Raw genomic sequence first — 18,201 nt, forward strand, 5'->3', positions numbered from 1 at the left:
AGTAGTATATAACTTTATTTTGTCCGAGATGGAGTTTAGGGAGGAGGGGAGTGGGAGGGCCCTTCCTCTTCTTCCTCAGGCGGCGGCCAGGCCTTGTGCTTTGGCGGCGTCTTCGGCCATCTGGACGACCCGGAGTTGGAGATCCAGGTCTGAGCTGAGCAGTGCAAGTCTCCCACTGCTCTAGGGTAGTGATGGGAAGGGGAGGCAATAAGCTAGTGGGTTTTTTTGTACCTTATCAGGGGACATGCCCACATGATGTGATGAAGATCGGCTCTACCAGCGCATAATTTGCAATCTGCGGTATATAGCCCAGGATAGAGGTGACTGTACGTCACTGGGTTTGGGAAAGTGTGCGTCTGTAAAGGCGCCAGGTAACCGATTGCTTTTTATCTAAATTTTTGTGAGCGGCAGGGTAATGCCTCCTGCCCTGGCGGTAGAATTGTAGAATTTCCTTGTAGGATACCATCCGGTCCCTGCCTGAACGGCGGAGGGATTCGAACTGCTCCTCGCAAGAGGTTGTCGTGCGGCCGCGGATTGCCAGTTCTCGCGCCGCACTGTGAGCAGCTTCGTTTCCCGGAAGACCGGAGTGCGCCGGTGCCCAAACCAGTTGCGTCCATCTGCGCCGGGTCTCGGGTACCCTAGCCAGAATTTTGAGGGCTTCAGGCGAAATGCGCCCTTTCGCGAAATTTCGTATAGCTGTCTTTGAGTCGCTGACTATGAATTTGGCTGCGGAGGAAGCGCACGCCAAGGCGATTGCGACCTCCTCCCCGACCTCCGGCGAGGTTGTAATAACTGAGCTTGCAGCGATGATTTGATTTTGCTGATCTAGTACAGCCGCTGTCATAACGTCTCGGTCACGATACTCGGCTGCGTCTACATAGGCCACGTCCTGAGAGTTTGCAAAGCGTTTTTGTAAGGATTTGGCTCTTTCCTGCCTGCGCTCTTGGTTATGCAGAGGGTGAGTGTTCTTAGGTAATGGTGGAACGTGTATGTGTTTTCTTAACTCTGTGGGAATGTCCCGCTTTGGTCCGAATTGGGTGTTGTATGTAATCCCGAGTGATTGGAGAATGTGTCGCCCCGTCGGAGAACGCGAGAGTCTCTCCAGTTGGGCAATTCGTTTGGGCTTCCATGAGCTCGTCAAGAGTATTGTGTACTCTAGAGCCTCAAACTTTTCGTTTGCGGTCGTAATTGGTAGGTGTAGAGCCTGCTTGTATGCTCGCCTGATCATGAGGTTAATTTTGGAGCGTTCATCATCTTTAGTTGCAGGAATGGGCTAGCGTACACTATTCTGCTTATGACAAAAGCCTGTACCAATCTGAGTAAATTAGTTTCTTTCATGCCGTGGTGTCTGTTGGCGATGCGCGAAATGAGTCTTGTTGTTTGATGTACGTGCGAGTCTAGTGCCTTTATCACTTCGTTGTTGTGTCCATTTGCCTGTATTTTGAGTCCAAGGATCCTGATGCTCGGAACTATTGGGATGTCCTGGTCGTTAGCTTTGAGCATGATTTGAGGGGGTGTGGTGACAGTTTTCCTGCCTCTGCAAGTGGGTCTATACAGAAGTAACTCGGACTTTTGCGGGGAGCAGGAGAGTCCTTTAGGTGTTACGTATTCTGTGACGACTTCGATCGCGCTTTGCAAAGTTTCTTGGATTTCTCCGTCACTCCCTCCGGTTACCCAGAGTGTCACGTCGTCTGCATATAAGCTATGCTGTAGTTTAGGGATTTTAGCTAGCTTGCTTGGTAATTCTAGCATGGCCATGTTGAAGAGGTAGGGAGACAGGACCGAGCCCTGGGGTGTCCCTCGATTCCCGAGCGAAATGCTCTCCGAGGTTACCCCACCGACGGTGATTGTGGCTGTCCTGTCTGTAAGAAAGTCTTTTATATAATTGTATGCTCTGGAGCCAACTCCTAGTTTGTTTATCTGGGTTAGGATGGCTTCGTGATGAACATTGTCGAAGGCTTTGGTTAGATCAAGGCCAAGAATGGCCCGGGTATCAAGTTCTGAGCTCTGATCACCGTCTATTATTTGGTGCTTAATCTGAAGCATAATGTCCTGCGTGGAAAGCTTGGGTCTGAATCCAATCATCGTGTGAGGGTACAGGTCGTGCGCTTCCATGTGTTTGTTTAGACGAGTAAGGATGATGTGTTCCAGAAGTTTCCCTAGGCAGGAGGTGAGCGAGATGGGTCTTAGGTTCTGTAGCTGCAACCTCTTGCCCGGCTTTGGTATCATCACAATTTTAGCTTCCTTCCACTGTTGAGGGATGTGGCCAGTCTCCCAATACTTATTCAGATACTTAGTTAGTGCTTCTATGGAGTCATCGTCCAGGTTCCGTATAGTTTTGTTTGTTACGCCGTCCGGACCCGGAGCGGAGTGCGTTCGTAGACCGTGTATGGCCTCACGGACTTCAGCTTCCGTGATTGGTTCGTCGATTATTGGGTTTGGATCTCCCGTGTATGCGGGTAAGGGCATTTTGGAATGGTTTCCGATGTATAGATTCTTGAGTTCGTTAATTAAGTCTGTGTCTGATCCCGGGTAATTATGGATTATTTTGCTGAGATTATGCCCCTGCATAGTTTTACTGCTCTCGGGATCGAGTAGACATCTAAGTATGCGCCATGTTTTGGCCATGCCTATTTGCGCTTCCATTCCATCACATGCACTGTGCCAGTTTTGGCGGGTTAGCTGGTGAGCATATTCCTCAATTTGTTTGTTTAAGATCGATATGCGTTTGCGTAGGGATCTATTCAGTTTCTGTTGTTTTAGTCGTCTTCCAAGCTAGCTTTTGCTTCCCACATGTGGAGGAGCTTGGCATCTGCCGCCTGGATATTAGCTTCTTCTGGTATGGTTATGGTCGCCTGCTTAACGGTTTGTTGTAAGTTGTCGACCCATGCCTTAATGTCTATAATCTCAGGAACGGCAGGTTCGTTTTGTTTGTTTGTAGTTGCCTAAAATTGTCCCAGTCCGTGATGTGGATTCGTTTGCCGATAGGTTTGGCGGGTCCCGTTCGGATTTTGGTGGCCACTATGAAGTGGTCACTTCCCAAGTTTTCTTGCGTGTTGAACCATGTGGCGCCTGACACGTTTTTGGTGAAAGTTAGGTCTGGTGTAGTGTCCACGCAGACGCTATTTCCTGTGCGCGTGGGTTGTGTCGGATCTGTGAGCAGCGTGAGTTGCTCCTGCTGCGCGTCTAGCCACAATTGACGGCCTTTGCGGTTATCGGTGCGATAGCCCCATGCCGATGAGTGTGCATTGAAGTCGCCTAGTATGACAAGTGGTTGTTTGTTTGCAATGTGTGCTGCTTTCCGGAATAGATTGAGGAATCTGTGTTGCTGTTTAGGCTTGCTGTATACGTTGAGCACAAACAGGCTGCCAGTTTCTCGCTTTGCCGTAGGAATAATTTCCACTAGGACGTGTTCTACGCACACAATGCCGGTCTCGTGTATGAGTGCCGGTATGTTTCGTTTGATTAGCGTAGCGATTGGCGCTTTGCCTGTGCCCGATACATCGGAGCAGAAGGACGCATAGCCTGATAATTTGGCCTGACCCCCCGTCTCTTGGAGGGCAATTATGTCTGGAGCTTCGGAATCCTTAGTTTGTAGGAACTGCTGGAGATTCCCTCGCTTGCGGCGGAATCCCCGGCAGTTCCATTGCCATATGACGTACATAGCGCTTTTACCGCTATTCCAGGCCATCGTTGGTCGGGCGGTTGTAAGGCTTAGTTACTTTAATGGGCCCTACGCTAGGCCTTTGTTGGGCGTTTTCGAGGACCGCGATTCTGGCATTATAACTTTCGGCAAGGTTTGTTATCATGGTGTGGAATGTTTTATGCATTATCTCGAATTTGATATCAATGGCCCTGGTGATTTCCTCTATGATCGTCTCTTCCCTGATGTTACGCTTAGAGGTGCCAGAGTGGGCGGTTGTCCCTTGGGAAGGAGGGGATTGTTCTACCGCTCTGCGCTTCGCGGGTAGGCTCTCGGTATCGGAATCTGGCTGCGCGTATTGTGTGGTAGGTTCTGCAACTGCCGGAGGTGCATCTATCTCTATATGGACAGTTTCTGGTTCTGCGGGTACAACTTCTTTCGGCGGTGTCGCCTTCAGTTGGGCTACCTCGGCCTTGAGGGCCTTATTCTCTGTTAGTAGAATTTCGAGCATTTGTTTGATTTTAGTTAGCTCGCTGTCGTGAGAAGAGGGGAGCGTGGGGTTTTCTATCTTAGTGGGTTCGGACTGGGAGACTACATTTGCCCAGCTCACCTTGTTGTTATTGGTTGAAGTCTTGCTTTCTTGTTTAGCTTGGGGTCTATGTCCCGATGGGGATCTTGATCTGGATGCCTTGCGATCGGCAGCAGTGTCCCTCGATTTTGATCGGGATGGGCGTTGGGCTGCCGTTGTCTGCTTGTCTGCTTGACGTGGCAACGATGGGTCTCTGCCGCCGCCGCCGCTGTGGTTGTGCAAGGTTTGTTGTTGTTGTTGTCGCTGTTTTTCCCACTGGCGCTGTTTGATGAGGAAAGGCGTCTGAAAGCGTCTCTGGCAGCTCTTGTCTCCCGTGGGGTGATCTTTACCGCACAGCGCGCACTTAGGGTTGCAGCTGTGATTGTCCGCAGGGTTTTGGGCACCACAGTCTTTGCACTGTTTCTTGTCGGGGGTAGGGCACACGTCCGCGCGATGACCGATCCGGCCGCAGGCTCCGCACACTTCGACTTTTTTCTTGTGGAGGTAGCAGCGGTACTCGGCGCCTCTGTAATAGACGTAGAAGGGTACATTTGGGCCTTCAAAGATGATGATGGATGAGTTGGTGTTGCCCATGCGACGGGCCTGCAGGATGGTGGGGTTCTTCTTGTAGATGAGACTTTTGGTGATGTCCTCCGCAGTGTCGTAGTCCGGAATGTTGTGGATTACGCCTTTGTAGGTGTCTGCCGGTGGGGCGGCGTAGGCTGTGGCTTCGTAGTGCGTGTCTCCAATTTGGAGTTCCCTGATGCGGTTGTATTTCTCAGCATTTGCCATTCGCGGAGTGCTGATTACTATGACATTTTTTTCCACGCAGGAGCGATATATGTCATCTTCCGCCTCTGCAATCGGTACTGCTGCGGCTCGCAATACTTCATCTCGAATTTGCGCATCACTTAGTTTTGAGACATTTAGCCCGTCGCGGGGCCGTACGATGATCTTTATATCTTCCCTTGGAAGTTGTGGCTGTCGCGGCGGCTTCGGTTTCTTGGTGGTACGCGCTGCGCTCTGGCACGCACCAGAACGCGCTTCGCCAGTGCCAGTTGTTTTGCTTGTTTCATCAGCCATTATGCTGAACTGCTCTATAGCTCTACGACTCCTATTGCGGTGGCTGGTGAGCCAGCCCGCTTCTTTAGTTACTTCTTCAGGTGCAATAGCTTCTCCCTCTACTTCAACGACGTCCATGCCTTGAAAAGAGCTTACCCGGTGGGTCGGTGGGGTGGTTGACCCGCCCTCGGTGCGGCCTTGGGGCTCCGCGTCGTCCGGCATCGTGCAGCTGCGGCGCGGCGAGGCGATGATGCCGTAGTCTTGGTTAGGGCTGGCTGTCGTTCGGTGTGCCCGAACGGGTTTTGGGCCGTAATGGCCCTCCCGGTGGGCCGATGATGATGAAACTGGTGTCCAGCGAGAGCCTGTAGCTTCAGGGACCTGACACCGTAGGAATTTTGGTCGGAACGTAGTTAGCACGCCACCAAAATTGGTTGTTCACGGAGCTCATGCGAGGTACGTTCGCTCCGGTTCGCCCCCTGGTGGCGTCCTCGATACCGGCAAGGATAATGTTTTAGCAGCGTATTGCGATGGTGGTAAGCCTAATCACCTAGTTTCTTTAGTTAGATCAGTCGCGCAATGGTATCAGTGATGCACTCAATTTCTAGTGTCTAGTATGTTCTTATGCTTGTCTCCTGGCTAGCTGATAGTCACTTTGTGCATGTAAGCTTATCTGAGTTGTGCTCATGATGACACGCCTGTGGGACATTGCAATATAGTGCTCAATTGCGCCATTTAAAGGAGAACCGGCGATACACGACGAAGTGACTTTTAGCAGCCGCTGTTTCTTTTGCTACTCTTTTTCGTATTCACCACGTCTTCTCTCTGTCATCTTCATGTTCCCCCTTTCTCCGGTGTGGGATAGCTCATCAGACGCTTTCATGGTAACCATACGTGCTTTCTCTCTCCTCTCTTTCTTTCTCTTTTCAAAGGCTCGCAGTTTGACAAGCCAAACTAGCTTACGTGTTCTCCAAAGCGCAAACGGCATATCGCTGAGCAGGAAGGCCTTTTCTGACGCCCCATTTTAAGAGTTGACTACGGACACACTGCAACAAATGCATCTCCTCTATATATAGTCGGTGGTATGAGAAAGTAACGTCGAGGAAACTCAATTTCTTCTTTTTTTTCTCTTCTTTTTTCCTCCTGCCAGTGATTCACACTTTGCCTTCCCGTATCGCTCTTCCAACCAGCTCTTCTTCCAACGTCTCTTTCGTCTCTCGCTGCTTCCAAGCGCGCGTCTGCTAGTTAGGCTCATATTTACGACCATGTCGACATCCACGGTAACGTAATTAACTAGTTGGCGCCGCGCTTGCCGTCCGTGTCCGAGTGCGCGTAAGCAGTGCGAGAGGGACAACTCAAGGCTATAACGTCCGCGGTCAGCCATTACCGTGCGTACGATGCCGGGTGAATAAGAAGCACACTGCCGGGCTGCCAGCGCCGGCAATTTCAGCACATGCGCTGCACCGCAGCGGCGCGCCGTATAATTAACATTCGTCATGAGCGTCTTGTGGCTGTCAAGTCCACTCTCTTTTGCGATTCGGAACGAGTCCTTCCTTCTCTCAGCATGGCATAAATCGGAAGGACGTCGCTCGCGATATGCGAGTCATGCTTGCCCGCGCATAAGCGCCTCTCCTATAGCCTGTATAGGCACTAATGAGTAGCGGTTAATAACGCCATCAGCGCTTTGCAACGCAAGCGTTAGTATAGTATAGAGCCCAGTCTCCTTGTTGGTCAGCATATTCTAGCGAATGGGGGCCACTGCGCGTGCTGCTTCGAGGCTAGAGGGCAGACAGCGCGTGATCGTTTAATAGCGGGAGCTAGACGTCCGTCTGCTAATATCGCTAGCAGAAGGCAACGGGTAAGAAAATCCCGCCACGTGAGGCAGTGAACTGCATAAAGGCCTCTCGGAGTACTGAATTGCGCTGTTCCAGCAGGGCCAGGTAAAAGATTGCTCGTCATAGATAGGTAGTTTTGAATGCGCCTTAGGGTTGATCTGCTTGGCTCGCTGATTGCCTATACGACAGCGTTATTGTCTTGCGCTCCTTTTCCCATTCACTTTGCCGTAATCATTCCCATCTGAACCATAGAAACGTATCAGCTGCGAGGCTGACCTCTCAATAGTCTTTAATGACCCTGTGGTTCCAAGCAGTTGACCTCAATTCGCGTTCCTGAAACGGAGAGAGGCTGCAATCTTTTCAGCAGCGGTACAATAACCATGTCCATCTTGGAGAACCGTAACTGTTGGGTCATTATAACGCACGACCGTCCTCACTTTATGGCCGATTCAAACATTATTACGTGTGCACTGAGGAATACTATGACGACGTCTACCGGGCTGTCGGACATGAAGAGAACCCTGTTATCAACTCAGCCTAGAAATATTCCTAAGCTACATATAGCCTGATCTCACTTGCAAATCATATAGTTAGTGAACAACCAGCTTCTGAGTCATTTTTAAAACAGTCTCATAGAAGCAACGACGACTCCTATCATAGCACGGAATCAAACTCCTGATCTAACATTGTCCTCGAAACAGGTCGCGCTGGCCCGGCGGCATTGGTTCTTATCAAGTGGGAAGCTGAAATAGCCGAATTGTGTTTCCTTCACGTAAGTCGGATGACAGACGGACTTATTTACCACCCAGCAACATTTATGTGCGCAAGATCTTCTAAATATATTACTATTTCGTTTCTGTTTAGACGTCGCATGTTCGTTCCACGACGAGAGCTCGTGCAAAGACAGGGAGCATCCATAAAAGCAGTTCTACAGCGAGGGCGCTCTTGTCGCCAGCGCTAATCCCAGTTGCGCATTCTGCGCAAATGGATTATCCAGTGTCTTTTACATACCGCTGAGGTTTTCTTCACAAAGTTTCAAAGCAGCGCTTCCGCGCCTGCGTTGAAGCTTAACATAATCACTACGAAGGCGTGAGTGCTTGAAACGCGCCATGCGAGAAAAAATAAAATCTGAGCCAGATGTCGTACGTACGCTCACTGCGTGACCCCGAAACTAGCAAAGAACCGGAACTGGAGAACAGCGGGATCGTGCGGAGCTTCGCTCAGAACCGTGAGTGGACCAACAGTAGTAGTAATTGTTGTGGCCACAAAATAATGGCTCGTACGCATGAGTGGTGTTGGACACACAGTAGGAGGTAATGCCCTCACAGTGGAAGAAAGAAAGAAAGAAATCATTGGTCGTTTTATCCCGTGTACGGAGGAAAGTGCGATCAGGAAAATCCGAACATCACCAGCGTAGAACACTCGTAGGATACGGGCGTCATTGCCCGTATCCTACGAGTGTCCCAATGCTCTGCACATCAATGTGCGTGTTCAATATTGTGGTAGCCGGGAAACAGCGAAGTTGTAAGCTCACGCGTCGCGAATTCCGTCGCCACAGGTGGCTTACGAGATCACGGGAGGCTGTCTCCGCCGGTGCCTCTGCGTCATCAAGGTATGTGATTAATGTTGCCGGAAATATCTTATATTCCACTTGTGAGTGCTACGCTTCGTAATACAAACTTACAAGCTTCATATTGTGTGGGATAGTCTGGCGTTTGAAGCATCAAATAATCGTCGCCGTCATCGTCATCATCGTGGTCGTCGTAATCATCATCATTCCTATAATCATCATAATCTTCTTCTTCTCATGAATAATGGAGTACACGTTCGCTGATACTATTTTACACGCTCTGCAAGAAGTAATAGGCTGCGTAGCGCGCACTTCACTTGACCGCAACGCGCACAACTTGATCAGAGGTTAACCTGGCGGGCTATATATCCGCTGCTGAGGAAAACTTCGATTTCCTGCGCCGCACAGTGAACACCTGATTTCCTTTTAGGTATATTATTAGCTTCCCTTGTATTATTCTTGCATTTACAATGGCTTTCGCTGGATCGTGAATTTCTCTCTCAGAACCGAAGCAGCGTTTCAAGCTTAATGCGAAATAGATTGAGAAGTCATTCTCACGGGTCGGCAAACTGACTCATGAGTCGACTCACTCAGACTTAGGCTCAGATCGAACCGTTGGTCTGAGTCGTGAGGCCAGGCTGAGTACAATTCTGATGAGTCTTAGACCGAGTGAAGGTCCGCTGAATAGACTTTTGGTGTGCTTGAGTCGGAGTGAGGCCAGGCTGAGTATAATTTTGGTGAGTCATAATTTATATGACTGATTTTACATTCATGGTATGTGGTCAGTGTGTAATGTACAAATCCTCAACCATTTGTACTTTCATCGCCATAGGTACGATCCCATCAAACAATTAAAACATGACCTTGCGGCAATAAATGTAAAAGGCCAAATTCGTGCGGTAACACGCTTACTGTTCGTGTAACATCCGCTTGAATGTTCTGCTTTATCGTAGCTGTTGTGGTGGCAATCATAAAAATATGAGGTGTACCCACACACGTGAATAAGCCCCGCTGTATAGAATTTTGGCGTGTTTGAGTCTCAGCGAGCCCAGCTGAGTAGAATTCTTGTGAGTGTATACGTCCGAGTGAGCCCTTCTCAGCAGAATTTTGGTGTGTCTTAGTCCGTGGAAGCCCTAAGCAAAAAAATACAAATTGTGAGTGCTTATGAGTGAGTTCCGCTTATTTTGAGGACGTATGGTCAATGTTATTATGAATCATGTAAACGTATACTGTAAACACCACACATAGAGAGACCGAAAGAGATTCATGCTAGTAATTGCCTCCTTAAAGGAACACCAGGCATACGTGCTTGAAAAGGAGAGAAAAACTTGAATTAAAAGAGAAAGGAGAAAGCCAGACGGCAACAGAAGATGAAAGTACACCGCAATTGGTTCCGCGAGAGCACGCGTCCTTGGCATCGGCGCCTTGGCATCGGCGCTCCGACCTCCGACCGTCAAGCACCGACCACCAAAAATGGGCCAAAGGGCCAAAGAAAGCTTTTCGCTTTGAAATGCTCGTTTCACTTATTTCTTGTTTCTTTCTTTTTGAACATAATTCGCTTTATTTACCCATTCTCGCCATTCTCTGTGCGCATAAGTAGTGCATTTGACTCAAATACCGATAGACTAATTCGATGCTACGCGCCAATCTTCATTTTCTTTTTCGCGTTTGATTCAGGCTCAAGCCTCTTGGAGTCTAACACGCCCTCCTAGCTTGGTACATGTAAATATTAAATATATATGTAGGACTATCGCGTGGGACCTTATGTCAATATTTTCCGCTCCGGTTTATTGGCACCAAAGAAGGGCGATACGCGAACAGAATAACTACACGATATCTGTCTTGACGAAAGCGAGGCGTTAAGATGACCGCCGACGTCAGAGGTCCATATGCGGGAAAACTTGATGGTGAGATGAATTACCATTCGTTTCATCGGTGCTGTAGAAATTCCGGTGCGTGTGCGTCAAGGGAATGTAATCGCATTCGATAAGTAATACGATGAGACTAGGATATCTGCAGGCGTGTGATGCGGTTGCCTGGCGCATCCTACGCCTGACGCTTGGAGATCACTAGCAGAGGCCTTCCTCGAGTAGTGGACGTGAAATGTAGTCTGATGATGGTAAACTCCCATGTGACTCCATGTTAGCCTGCCCCCCCCCCCCCCCCCAAAAAAAAAAAAGTACTTTTTCTTTGCTGAACGGACGTGTCTCCAAGGGATCGCATCCTATATCAGTCTATGGCCGTGGTTCAATCAGCCGCCCAAAGCCCCTTTTGCTCAAGTTAGGCATCGGGTGCGTTAATGTACAGAACAAGTTGCGAGGCGCTTTCGTCGGCTAACGCCAACTTGAGACGCACGTGTTTTCGCGCGAGAGCTTTGGGACGCCTGAAGCTTTAGATGCCATGGTGAAGCGCTCGGTCTATAGTATACCACGGCCGCTGGATAAAAAAAAAAAAAAAAAAAAAGAAAAAAAAAAGAAAAAATGTGGTTGATCCCGCTTATATAGGAATCGGTATAGAACACGAAAGTGAAACGTGTCTTCACAGAAGTAGTGTAATGTTTATTGCACATTGATATATAATGTCTATTGGTGTTTTGTGGCTAAAGCGCCCTTAGGCGTTGATGCACCCACGCTGACGCCTGGTGGCACGTCTCCTCCATCACGACTACCAACGTCGATGACCATGAGCAACCGTCGTGCATATGGAAGCTGCACTACGCTGCACACGCTAGCACAACGCGAAAGACGAAGCAGGTAACTGACACACTAATACAACGCGCAAGACAAAGCACGTAACTGAATCGTCACCGAGTCAAATCAGCGCGTAGAGCGCGTCGTAATTGCAGCCTCCGCGATCAACTTCAGAAACATTTTCAGAGCTAATTGCGGAGGCCACGCTCCGCTGTGCTGAGTACGGTGAACGCCACCTAGGTGGCGTTGGTAGTGCTTCTTGATGCCAGCGTCCCTTCTAATGCTGGCATCGAGGCGTCGTAGTGCTGAGACCACCGAAGCGTTCACTGTCGGTGCGCGTTAGTGTCATAATGCAGTACTTCTCTTTTCTGCTCGTAGGCGGCGGCACCGCCCCGAGCAAGAGCGCGGGTACACGGAGGAGTGTTAGATATATAAGGCGCGACTGTGTAGCTCTCTGCAAATGCGTTTGTGGCGCAATGGGTTAAACGCTCGGCGATCCATCGTCGCGGACCGAGAGGTCGTGGGTTCGATTTCCAAATTTTGCATGTTTGTGGAACTTTTTCTTCTGGTTTCTTTCTTTGTATTATGTTCGTGTACATTGTAAGAACGTCATATCCGTGACGGAAATACGTCAGTGAAGTCTTGGTGGACCCCGGCATAAAACACTTTCGTGTTAAAAAAGGTGCGGCCTGCCGCGTGCATCGAAAACGGTGTGATCCGCCGTGGCGCCACACGCCGGGGTCTGTTCTCTGGCATCGGCAAAGCAAATGCGTCAAGAACGCGCTTGGAACGCCGTCGCGCGTGCGATACGAAGCGTTCTATATATCCCCCTCAGCTAGCGCCGTTCGGCACAGCCAAGAGGTCCGACAATGCAACTACGGCCGTCACGTTCGCTCCCATGCATAGCAGCGCGCCCGACGCGGCAGGCCGCACCTTTTTTTATCCAGCGGCCGTGACTATACTATACAGCTACCAATGTGCCAGTTAACGGCTCTGTTCTCTATACGGAATAACGCAATGGAGCAACAAGTGCTACCTATATATTGTCACTACAACGAACATATGCCTTCAAGCCCACCATACCTTCAATAAAGCGAATAGCTTTCTAGAAGTGCTCGGCTATTCGCTTACGTTTACAATCATCGTTGATGATTCCTGCACAAGTTTTTTTTTTTTTCGCCTCGTGCAAGGGCGCAAGATGTACGGACGAGAATAGGCGCTAGGCTTTAGGCGCTAGGGAGCTCCAACGCTTGCGTCCCCTTAATCTAAAACTCTTTAATACCTTCCGATCCGATGCGCTGCACGTATACATGCAGGGGGTTTCCGAATGCGTGACTAGAAGTGATGGAGTATATTCTCATGTGGAACACGTGGCTGACGGAGGCTCACCCAGAACTGTGCTATAGCTGCAGGCGATAGCGACGGCGTCAGCGCCGCGGTGAGCACTTATGAGGGGTGGATCCAAGGAAGACGTCAAAGCCAAATAAGGTATCTGGGCTTTCCAGAAGAGCCGCGCTTTCGGGTGCACTTTCCAGGGTAGTAATGACGCGTTTCCTGCAGTACGCTGTGCAGTACGTATTCTGTCTCTCGAAGAGTTTGATACTTGGTAGCGAGTTTTAGTGCGTCGCTTCCGCATTGTGTCTCGTTCCTGCGAAAGCCATGTGATGCGGTCACGGAAGTGCCAGCGTAGCTACAGCGCACATGCTCTATGCTGGCAGCAGCAATTAAGCTGGGCACAAGTGAACAAAATTTAGAGTGTGAAATGGCTTTCAGCTAGGTAATGCTTCTTTTTTATTTTTTATTATTGCGATAGCAATTATATGGACACTCAAAAGCAGATTTCTGCCGTCGGCGTCGCCGTCGCCGTCGGCGTCGCCGTCGCCGTCGCCGTCGCCGTGAGGTTCCGTATGACGTCATTTGGAGATGAAATCGTCGCCGCGCGCCGAACGCTGTATGTGCGAGTGAAAGGGCGCGAGGGGCGCGTCTTTCACGGGGAGTGAACGCACGGCGGAGAACAAACGCGCGTTCTGCGCCGTGCTCGCTTAAGGGCTGCAGAAGTAGGCGTCTCTTTTCTCCTTTACAATCACCATATATGTAGAGCAAACGCGCCTTCTTCGGACGCGCGAGAGGCCGTGGGGGAGGGGGAGGGAAGGGAGGCGACGTTTAGCTGCGGCACCAAGTGCCTATTTATATCAGAGGCTCCAGCAACAGTCACCAACGCCGCACGCATTTTGAGCTAACGCGGGCAAAACGCCGATGGCGTCGACAACAGTTCTGCGTGTTGTTGCTACCAAAGCCGCTCACCTTACTTCGTATGACATTGCTGTGTTGCTATCGCATTCATTGCTTCGCCCTTAGGGCGAAACTGTGACATTTTATTTATTGATGCCGCAGGCATGCCTGTCTGAAAAAGTCGATTCAGTGGCTATAACTCGTGGACAGTTGACTACTGTGTCCGCCGACTGTTGTTCCAAGGTCACAAGGCTGAGGAAAGACAGACTAATGCTAAATGAAGAGGTTAGCCTAGCGATACGCTCGACATGCTACTACAGGTATAATAAATGATCAGATGAAGGAAAATGAGAGCAGGAGGTTGAGGACGCCTTCTCTCTGAGCTGACCAAGTGGTGACCGCGAGGCCCGGTCTCTGGACAGATGGATGACCTCGGGAAGACACGGATGAAAAAGCTGTCACGATCTATTTATGTATGCTTTACTTGTCCCGGTGAGTCGAAACAGAAACTAACTTAAAGAAAAGAAAACCCTCACTACTCACGCCCAAGACTCGATCAAACGTAACCTGCAGATCTACATGTTAACGCGCGTCTCGAGCAGACTGGCAGGTAGGTGTACCGGTAACCCAGGCTGTCCATTTCCTCCCATCAAGCTTGAGGTTCCGGCTCTCAATCTTAACCGAGCAACTGGATATGCACGCTCCATACCTCGCTCGTGCCACTCGCAACGCACGGCAACAGCGTGTGGCCTGCCTCACGCACCGAATCCAGGCGAGGCAGCGATGTTCTTTTTTTTTTTTTTTTTTTCAGCGCCGCGATGACGGCGGTCGCTCGCTGTCCTCGCCCGGACGGACAAACAGCGCGCTGCGTTTGTCTATTTGCCGCACAGCGCCGGCCGACAAACAAGCAAAAAGGGCGCAATATAAAGCTAGCAAATAAAAGATGCAGGAAGGCGGGTGAAGGGCGTCCTGTTTGCCTGTCGGCTTCGCTCTGACGGCCGGCGCTGAGCGTCGCGCTGCCGTTCGGTTCGCTGTCTCGCCCGCCGTTCTCTCTTCCCCTTGGGACGGGTGGTCGACCCCTGCGAGGCAGCGGCGCGGTGTCCTGGTCAAGGCTGACGGGTGGCTCGTTGCTTCACGCCGACACCGGGCGCTTGCGCGCGCGCGCACCTGCTCGGGATAGGTGCCCGAGGGCCACACGCGGAAGAGGGAGGCTCTGCAGAACCAGGCTTGCTGGCCGAATCTATGGGAGTGTTTTCTCAATCGATCACTTTCGCGGTATACTTTCACTTTCGCGTCGCGCGACGAGGCGCCTAGATCTAGGGGATCCCACTAGCACCCCATGCTTGCTTACAACTCGCTTAACCTCTTCGAGATAAGGCCACCAGCCCCGAGCCTTTTTCTTTCAGCTTTAAACTGACGGTGGCTGTGTAATCATTTCATTTACATCGCTTATCACATTAGAACGTTAGGCCGAGTTACTGGCTAAGCTAGTACACGTATTATACTGCCATGAACGCCACTCTCTGGAGGTGTGAACCAAGTATGAGCGATGTGACTATTATGCAACGTGCGGCGGAAGCGAAAAGTGTACCGCGCCATCTCTTCCCGTACCTGTTTTGCGTTAAGTGCGAATACTAGATTTCTATCGCTCGCAAGCTCCTTCAACTCTTTTCTTTCTTTCTTTAAATTGCTCTCCGTCACCAACAAATGAAATGGAGTGCCTCCAAACGACCATCTTCATCAGTCTCTCCATGCTACTATTCAAGGTACAACGGTACAACGTTTTACACGTATACCCGTATCTTCAACCATATATACACAGGGCTAGGAGCGGATCCACTCTGTGGTGCAGACCTATATAACAGAGACGGAGAAGAAATACACGTCGATCACTCTATCCATAAAGCCAAACGACCTAGACTATACAATTTGATACAAAGTATATAATCCAATGTTACCCAAATATGGAATATTTGCGTATACTTTTTTTGCAACTGAACAGTGTTCTTAACGTTTTAAGTTCCCTTTATATCTCTGTTAACTTATCCAATAGAATTAAGCGATTAACTTCATCAATTGCTTTCTTTATACTTTGTAGTATATCCCCACCGATAAGGTTCCCTAAATCTTCCAGTAAAGACTATAAAATTGCAAGTGCAGTGGAACGCTGCGGTGCGGATAGGTGTGTTGAGAGGAACTAGCAGTGCTACACTTAGTATATTTCTTCTTTTTTTCGTCATTTGTGTATTCCGCCTAATTGGCCTATAGTTAAGCGACATTGATTCATCAACGTCTCTCTATGTTCAATCAAGTACGGAGCTGCTTAAATATCGTATCAGGTCGCTAGTCGGCCGGTCCCAGAGAGAAAGAGAGAAAGTAAAGGCGAGGCGGTTAAGCAGACGCACAGCTGGTTCGCTACCCTGCACTGGGAAAATGGGAATATAGGGATGAAAAGAGGAGAGAGAGAGAGAGATCACTAGATGCGCGCGCATGCGAAGACGCGAATCAAGTCTATAAACGGCCGCAGAGACTTGCAGCAATGCACTCACTCGTTGCTTTCTGCGCCAGCGACGCGCACGACCCTTAATTTGTGTCATTTCCGAAAATGGTCCGCTTCACGAAGGAAGTATAAAGTGAGAGCGCTTACTTATCGCGCCCCATCACGCGATAAGTAAGTGCGAAAAGAGTAATACAGATTTGCGTTACGCCAAACCGCATCGCTCCGCGTTCAGTACCGTGCTTCGTCCAATCGGCTTCGAACTTTACAGGAAAGACCGACGTTAGGAGCAATAAGATCGATGTTTCAAACGCATTCGCCCTATAATAGACATTTCGATCATCCGAGCCATGAGGCAAAGAAATCAGCAACCTAGCAAATGCATATACAACGCTTATTTCCTTCTTCGGCCTTCTGTCCATGTTTCACAGGCAATGCGTGCGCCGTCAAACTAAGCTGGTTAGACTGAGCGATTTACACGTTCTACTTCGTGTCACCCTACAATAATGGTATTCTGATCCAAATTGACTTAAAGTTACCATGCAACTTTTCTTTCTATGATCGTCCTGTTTACTATCGCACTTTTTTTTTTTTTTTTTTTTGCATTGCCAGACTGACATAAGCAAGGCAGCAAGTTCACTGATACCAACCGAGTATTGCGAAGAACAAGGTCACCGACACAGTTGAAGTCAAAAGGCCTCGGCAGGCAAAACGAATCCTCGCCAAGATTAGCGTCAGATCGAAATCAAAACTGGGTGATCGTGACGTGGAAAGGGGCAATAATTAGCATTCTGGAATCGATTGGTGAGTCGCGACAACGACCGCGGACGCGTATGCACCTATAGCGACCGGAAGCACAGAGGTAAGCCTACACCGAAGAAGGATGAGCGTGGGGAGCTCGCACAAAGGAGGGCTGAGCCGGGGACTACGTTTATTGGACGCGAGCAGTGACCGCAATCGCGTGGCTCGCGAGGTTGGTTGCTCGCGGCCTATAAGCGGGCGCATGCATTTCCATTCAGAAACAATCAGTGTCCGGCGGTCGAACGAGCGTGTATGCGAGAAATGACCGCGCCGAACGTGTGTACTCCTCCGTCTGCTCAGCCTGAACTAAGCTATACACGCGTATAGTATATCAACGAATCGCCCCTTCTGTGTGCCCTGATCTCCTTCGCGGTACATATATACACGATCGACGCTGCGATTACGGGTTGAGAGGCTTCCTCGCACGAGAAGCGAGCTTGTATACGTACACTCCTCGGGGGATCGCACTCTACCGCTCACTCAAGTCTGCAAGTCACGTCCACTGCACCTCCTTCATCTCTCTCCCCCTCCCCCTCCCCCCCCCCCCTTCGCCTAGATCGAAGGACTAGCCCTATACTCGGGCGGCAATGCAGCGACAGCGGGTCGGGAAAAAAAAACGGGCACTAGCTGGTTAGAGCGCCTGACCCCTGAGAAACAAGCTCCCAGTTTCTGCCGTGCAAGCTAGCTGTACAAAAGAGCAGTGTCCAGCTATACGAGGTGGATGCGAATATAGAACGTTATTTGTGCCGTAAAACCACCTGAGGCGGTGCATAGGCGCGCGTGTACATATAAGAGAACTTCGCGTGCAACGAAAAAAAAAAAAAAAAAAAAACGAGTGATCACTTACACACTGCGTTTACGAATTGCAGGAGAGTGGAGAAAGTGAGCGGGAATGGTGAAACAATGGCCGTTGGTCGAGCAGCGAAGCTGCACTCGATCACTGCCCGCCAGTTCCTGACGCTCGAGTCTCCACGCGGTTGTCCCACAGAGCGAGCCAGTCAGGTCAGCGTTACGAAGCGGTGCGCCAAGCGACCAGCCAATTGGCTATGAATATTCATTGCCCGGAGGCTGCGAGCACAGCGCGGCCAAAACACCTCGGCGAAGAAGGGGGTTACACTTCGAGTGCGCAGTGGGTGCCGTAAAGAAGCGCCCAGGGCAGAATTATTAAGGGACGTAATTAATGACACGGGCGTTATACAGCAGACACAGAGGCGCACGCATTATACAAGCTCGCACGCCGTTGGTCAGACGAGCGGGCGACGGCCGTCCGGCGCGCGTCCACACGTGTTCCCACGCTGTCGCAGTG

The 18,201-nt window shown here is 50.1% G+C and overlaps 2 protein-coding genes across 2 annotated transcripts in view; both read right to left on the reverse strand.

Moving 5' to 3' along the window:
• LOC125947450 (uncharacterized) overlaps positions 1-18,201 on the reverse strand; it is a 273,425-nt gene that overhangs the window by 99,716 nt on the left and 155,508 nt on the right. The window lies entirely within an intron of this gene.
• Positions 3,389-5,734, reverse strand: LOC119462043 (uncharacterized). Its single transcript, XM_037723395.2, has one exon. It carries the CDS (start codon positions 5,493-5,495, stop codon positions 3,678-3,680), a length of 1,818 nt encoding a protein of 605 aa, XP_037579323.1. The 5' UTR covers positions 5,496-5,734; the 3' UTR covers positions 3,389-3,677.

Source organism: Dermacentor silvarum, chromosome 8 (assembly GCF_013339745.2).
Source record: "Dermacentor silvarum isolate Dsil-2018 chromosome 8, BIME_Dsil_1.4, whole genome shotgun sequence".
NCBI classification, from domain to species: Eukaryota; Metazoa; Arthropoda; class Arachnida; order Ixodida; family Ixodidae; genus Dermacentor; species Dermacentor silvarum.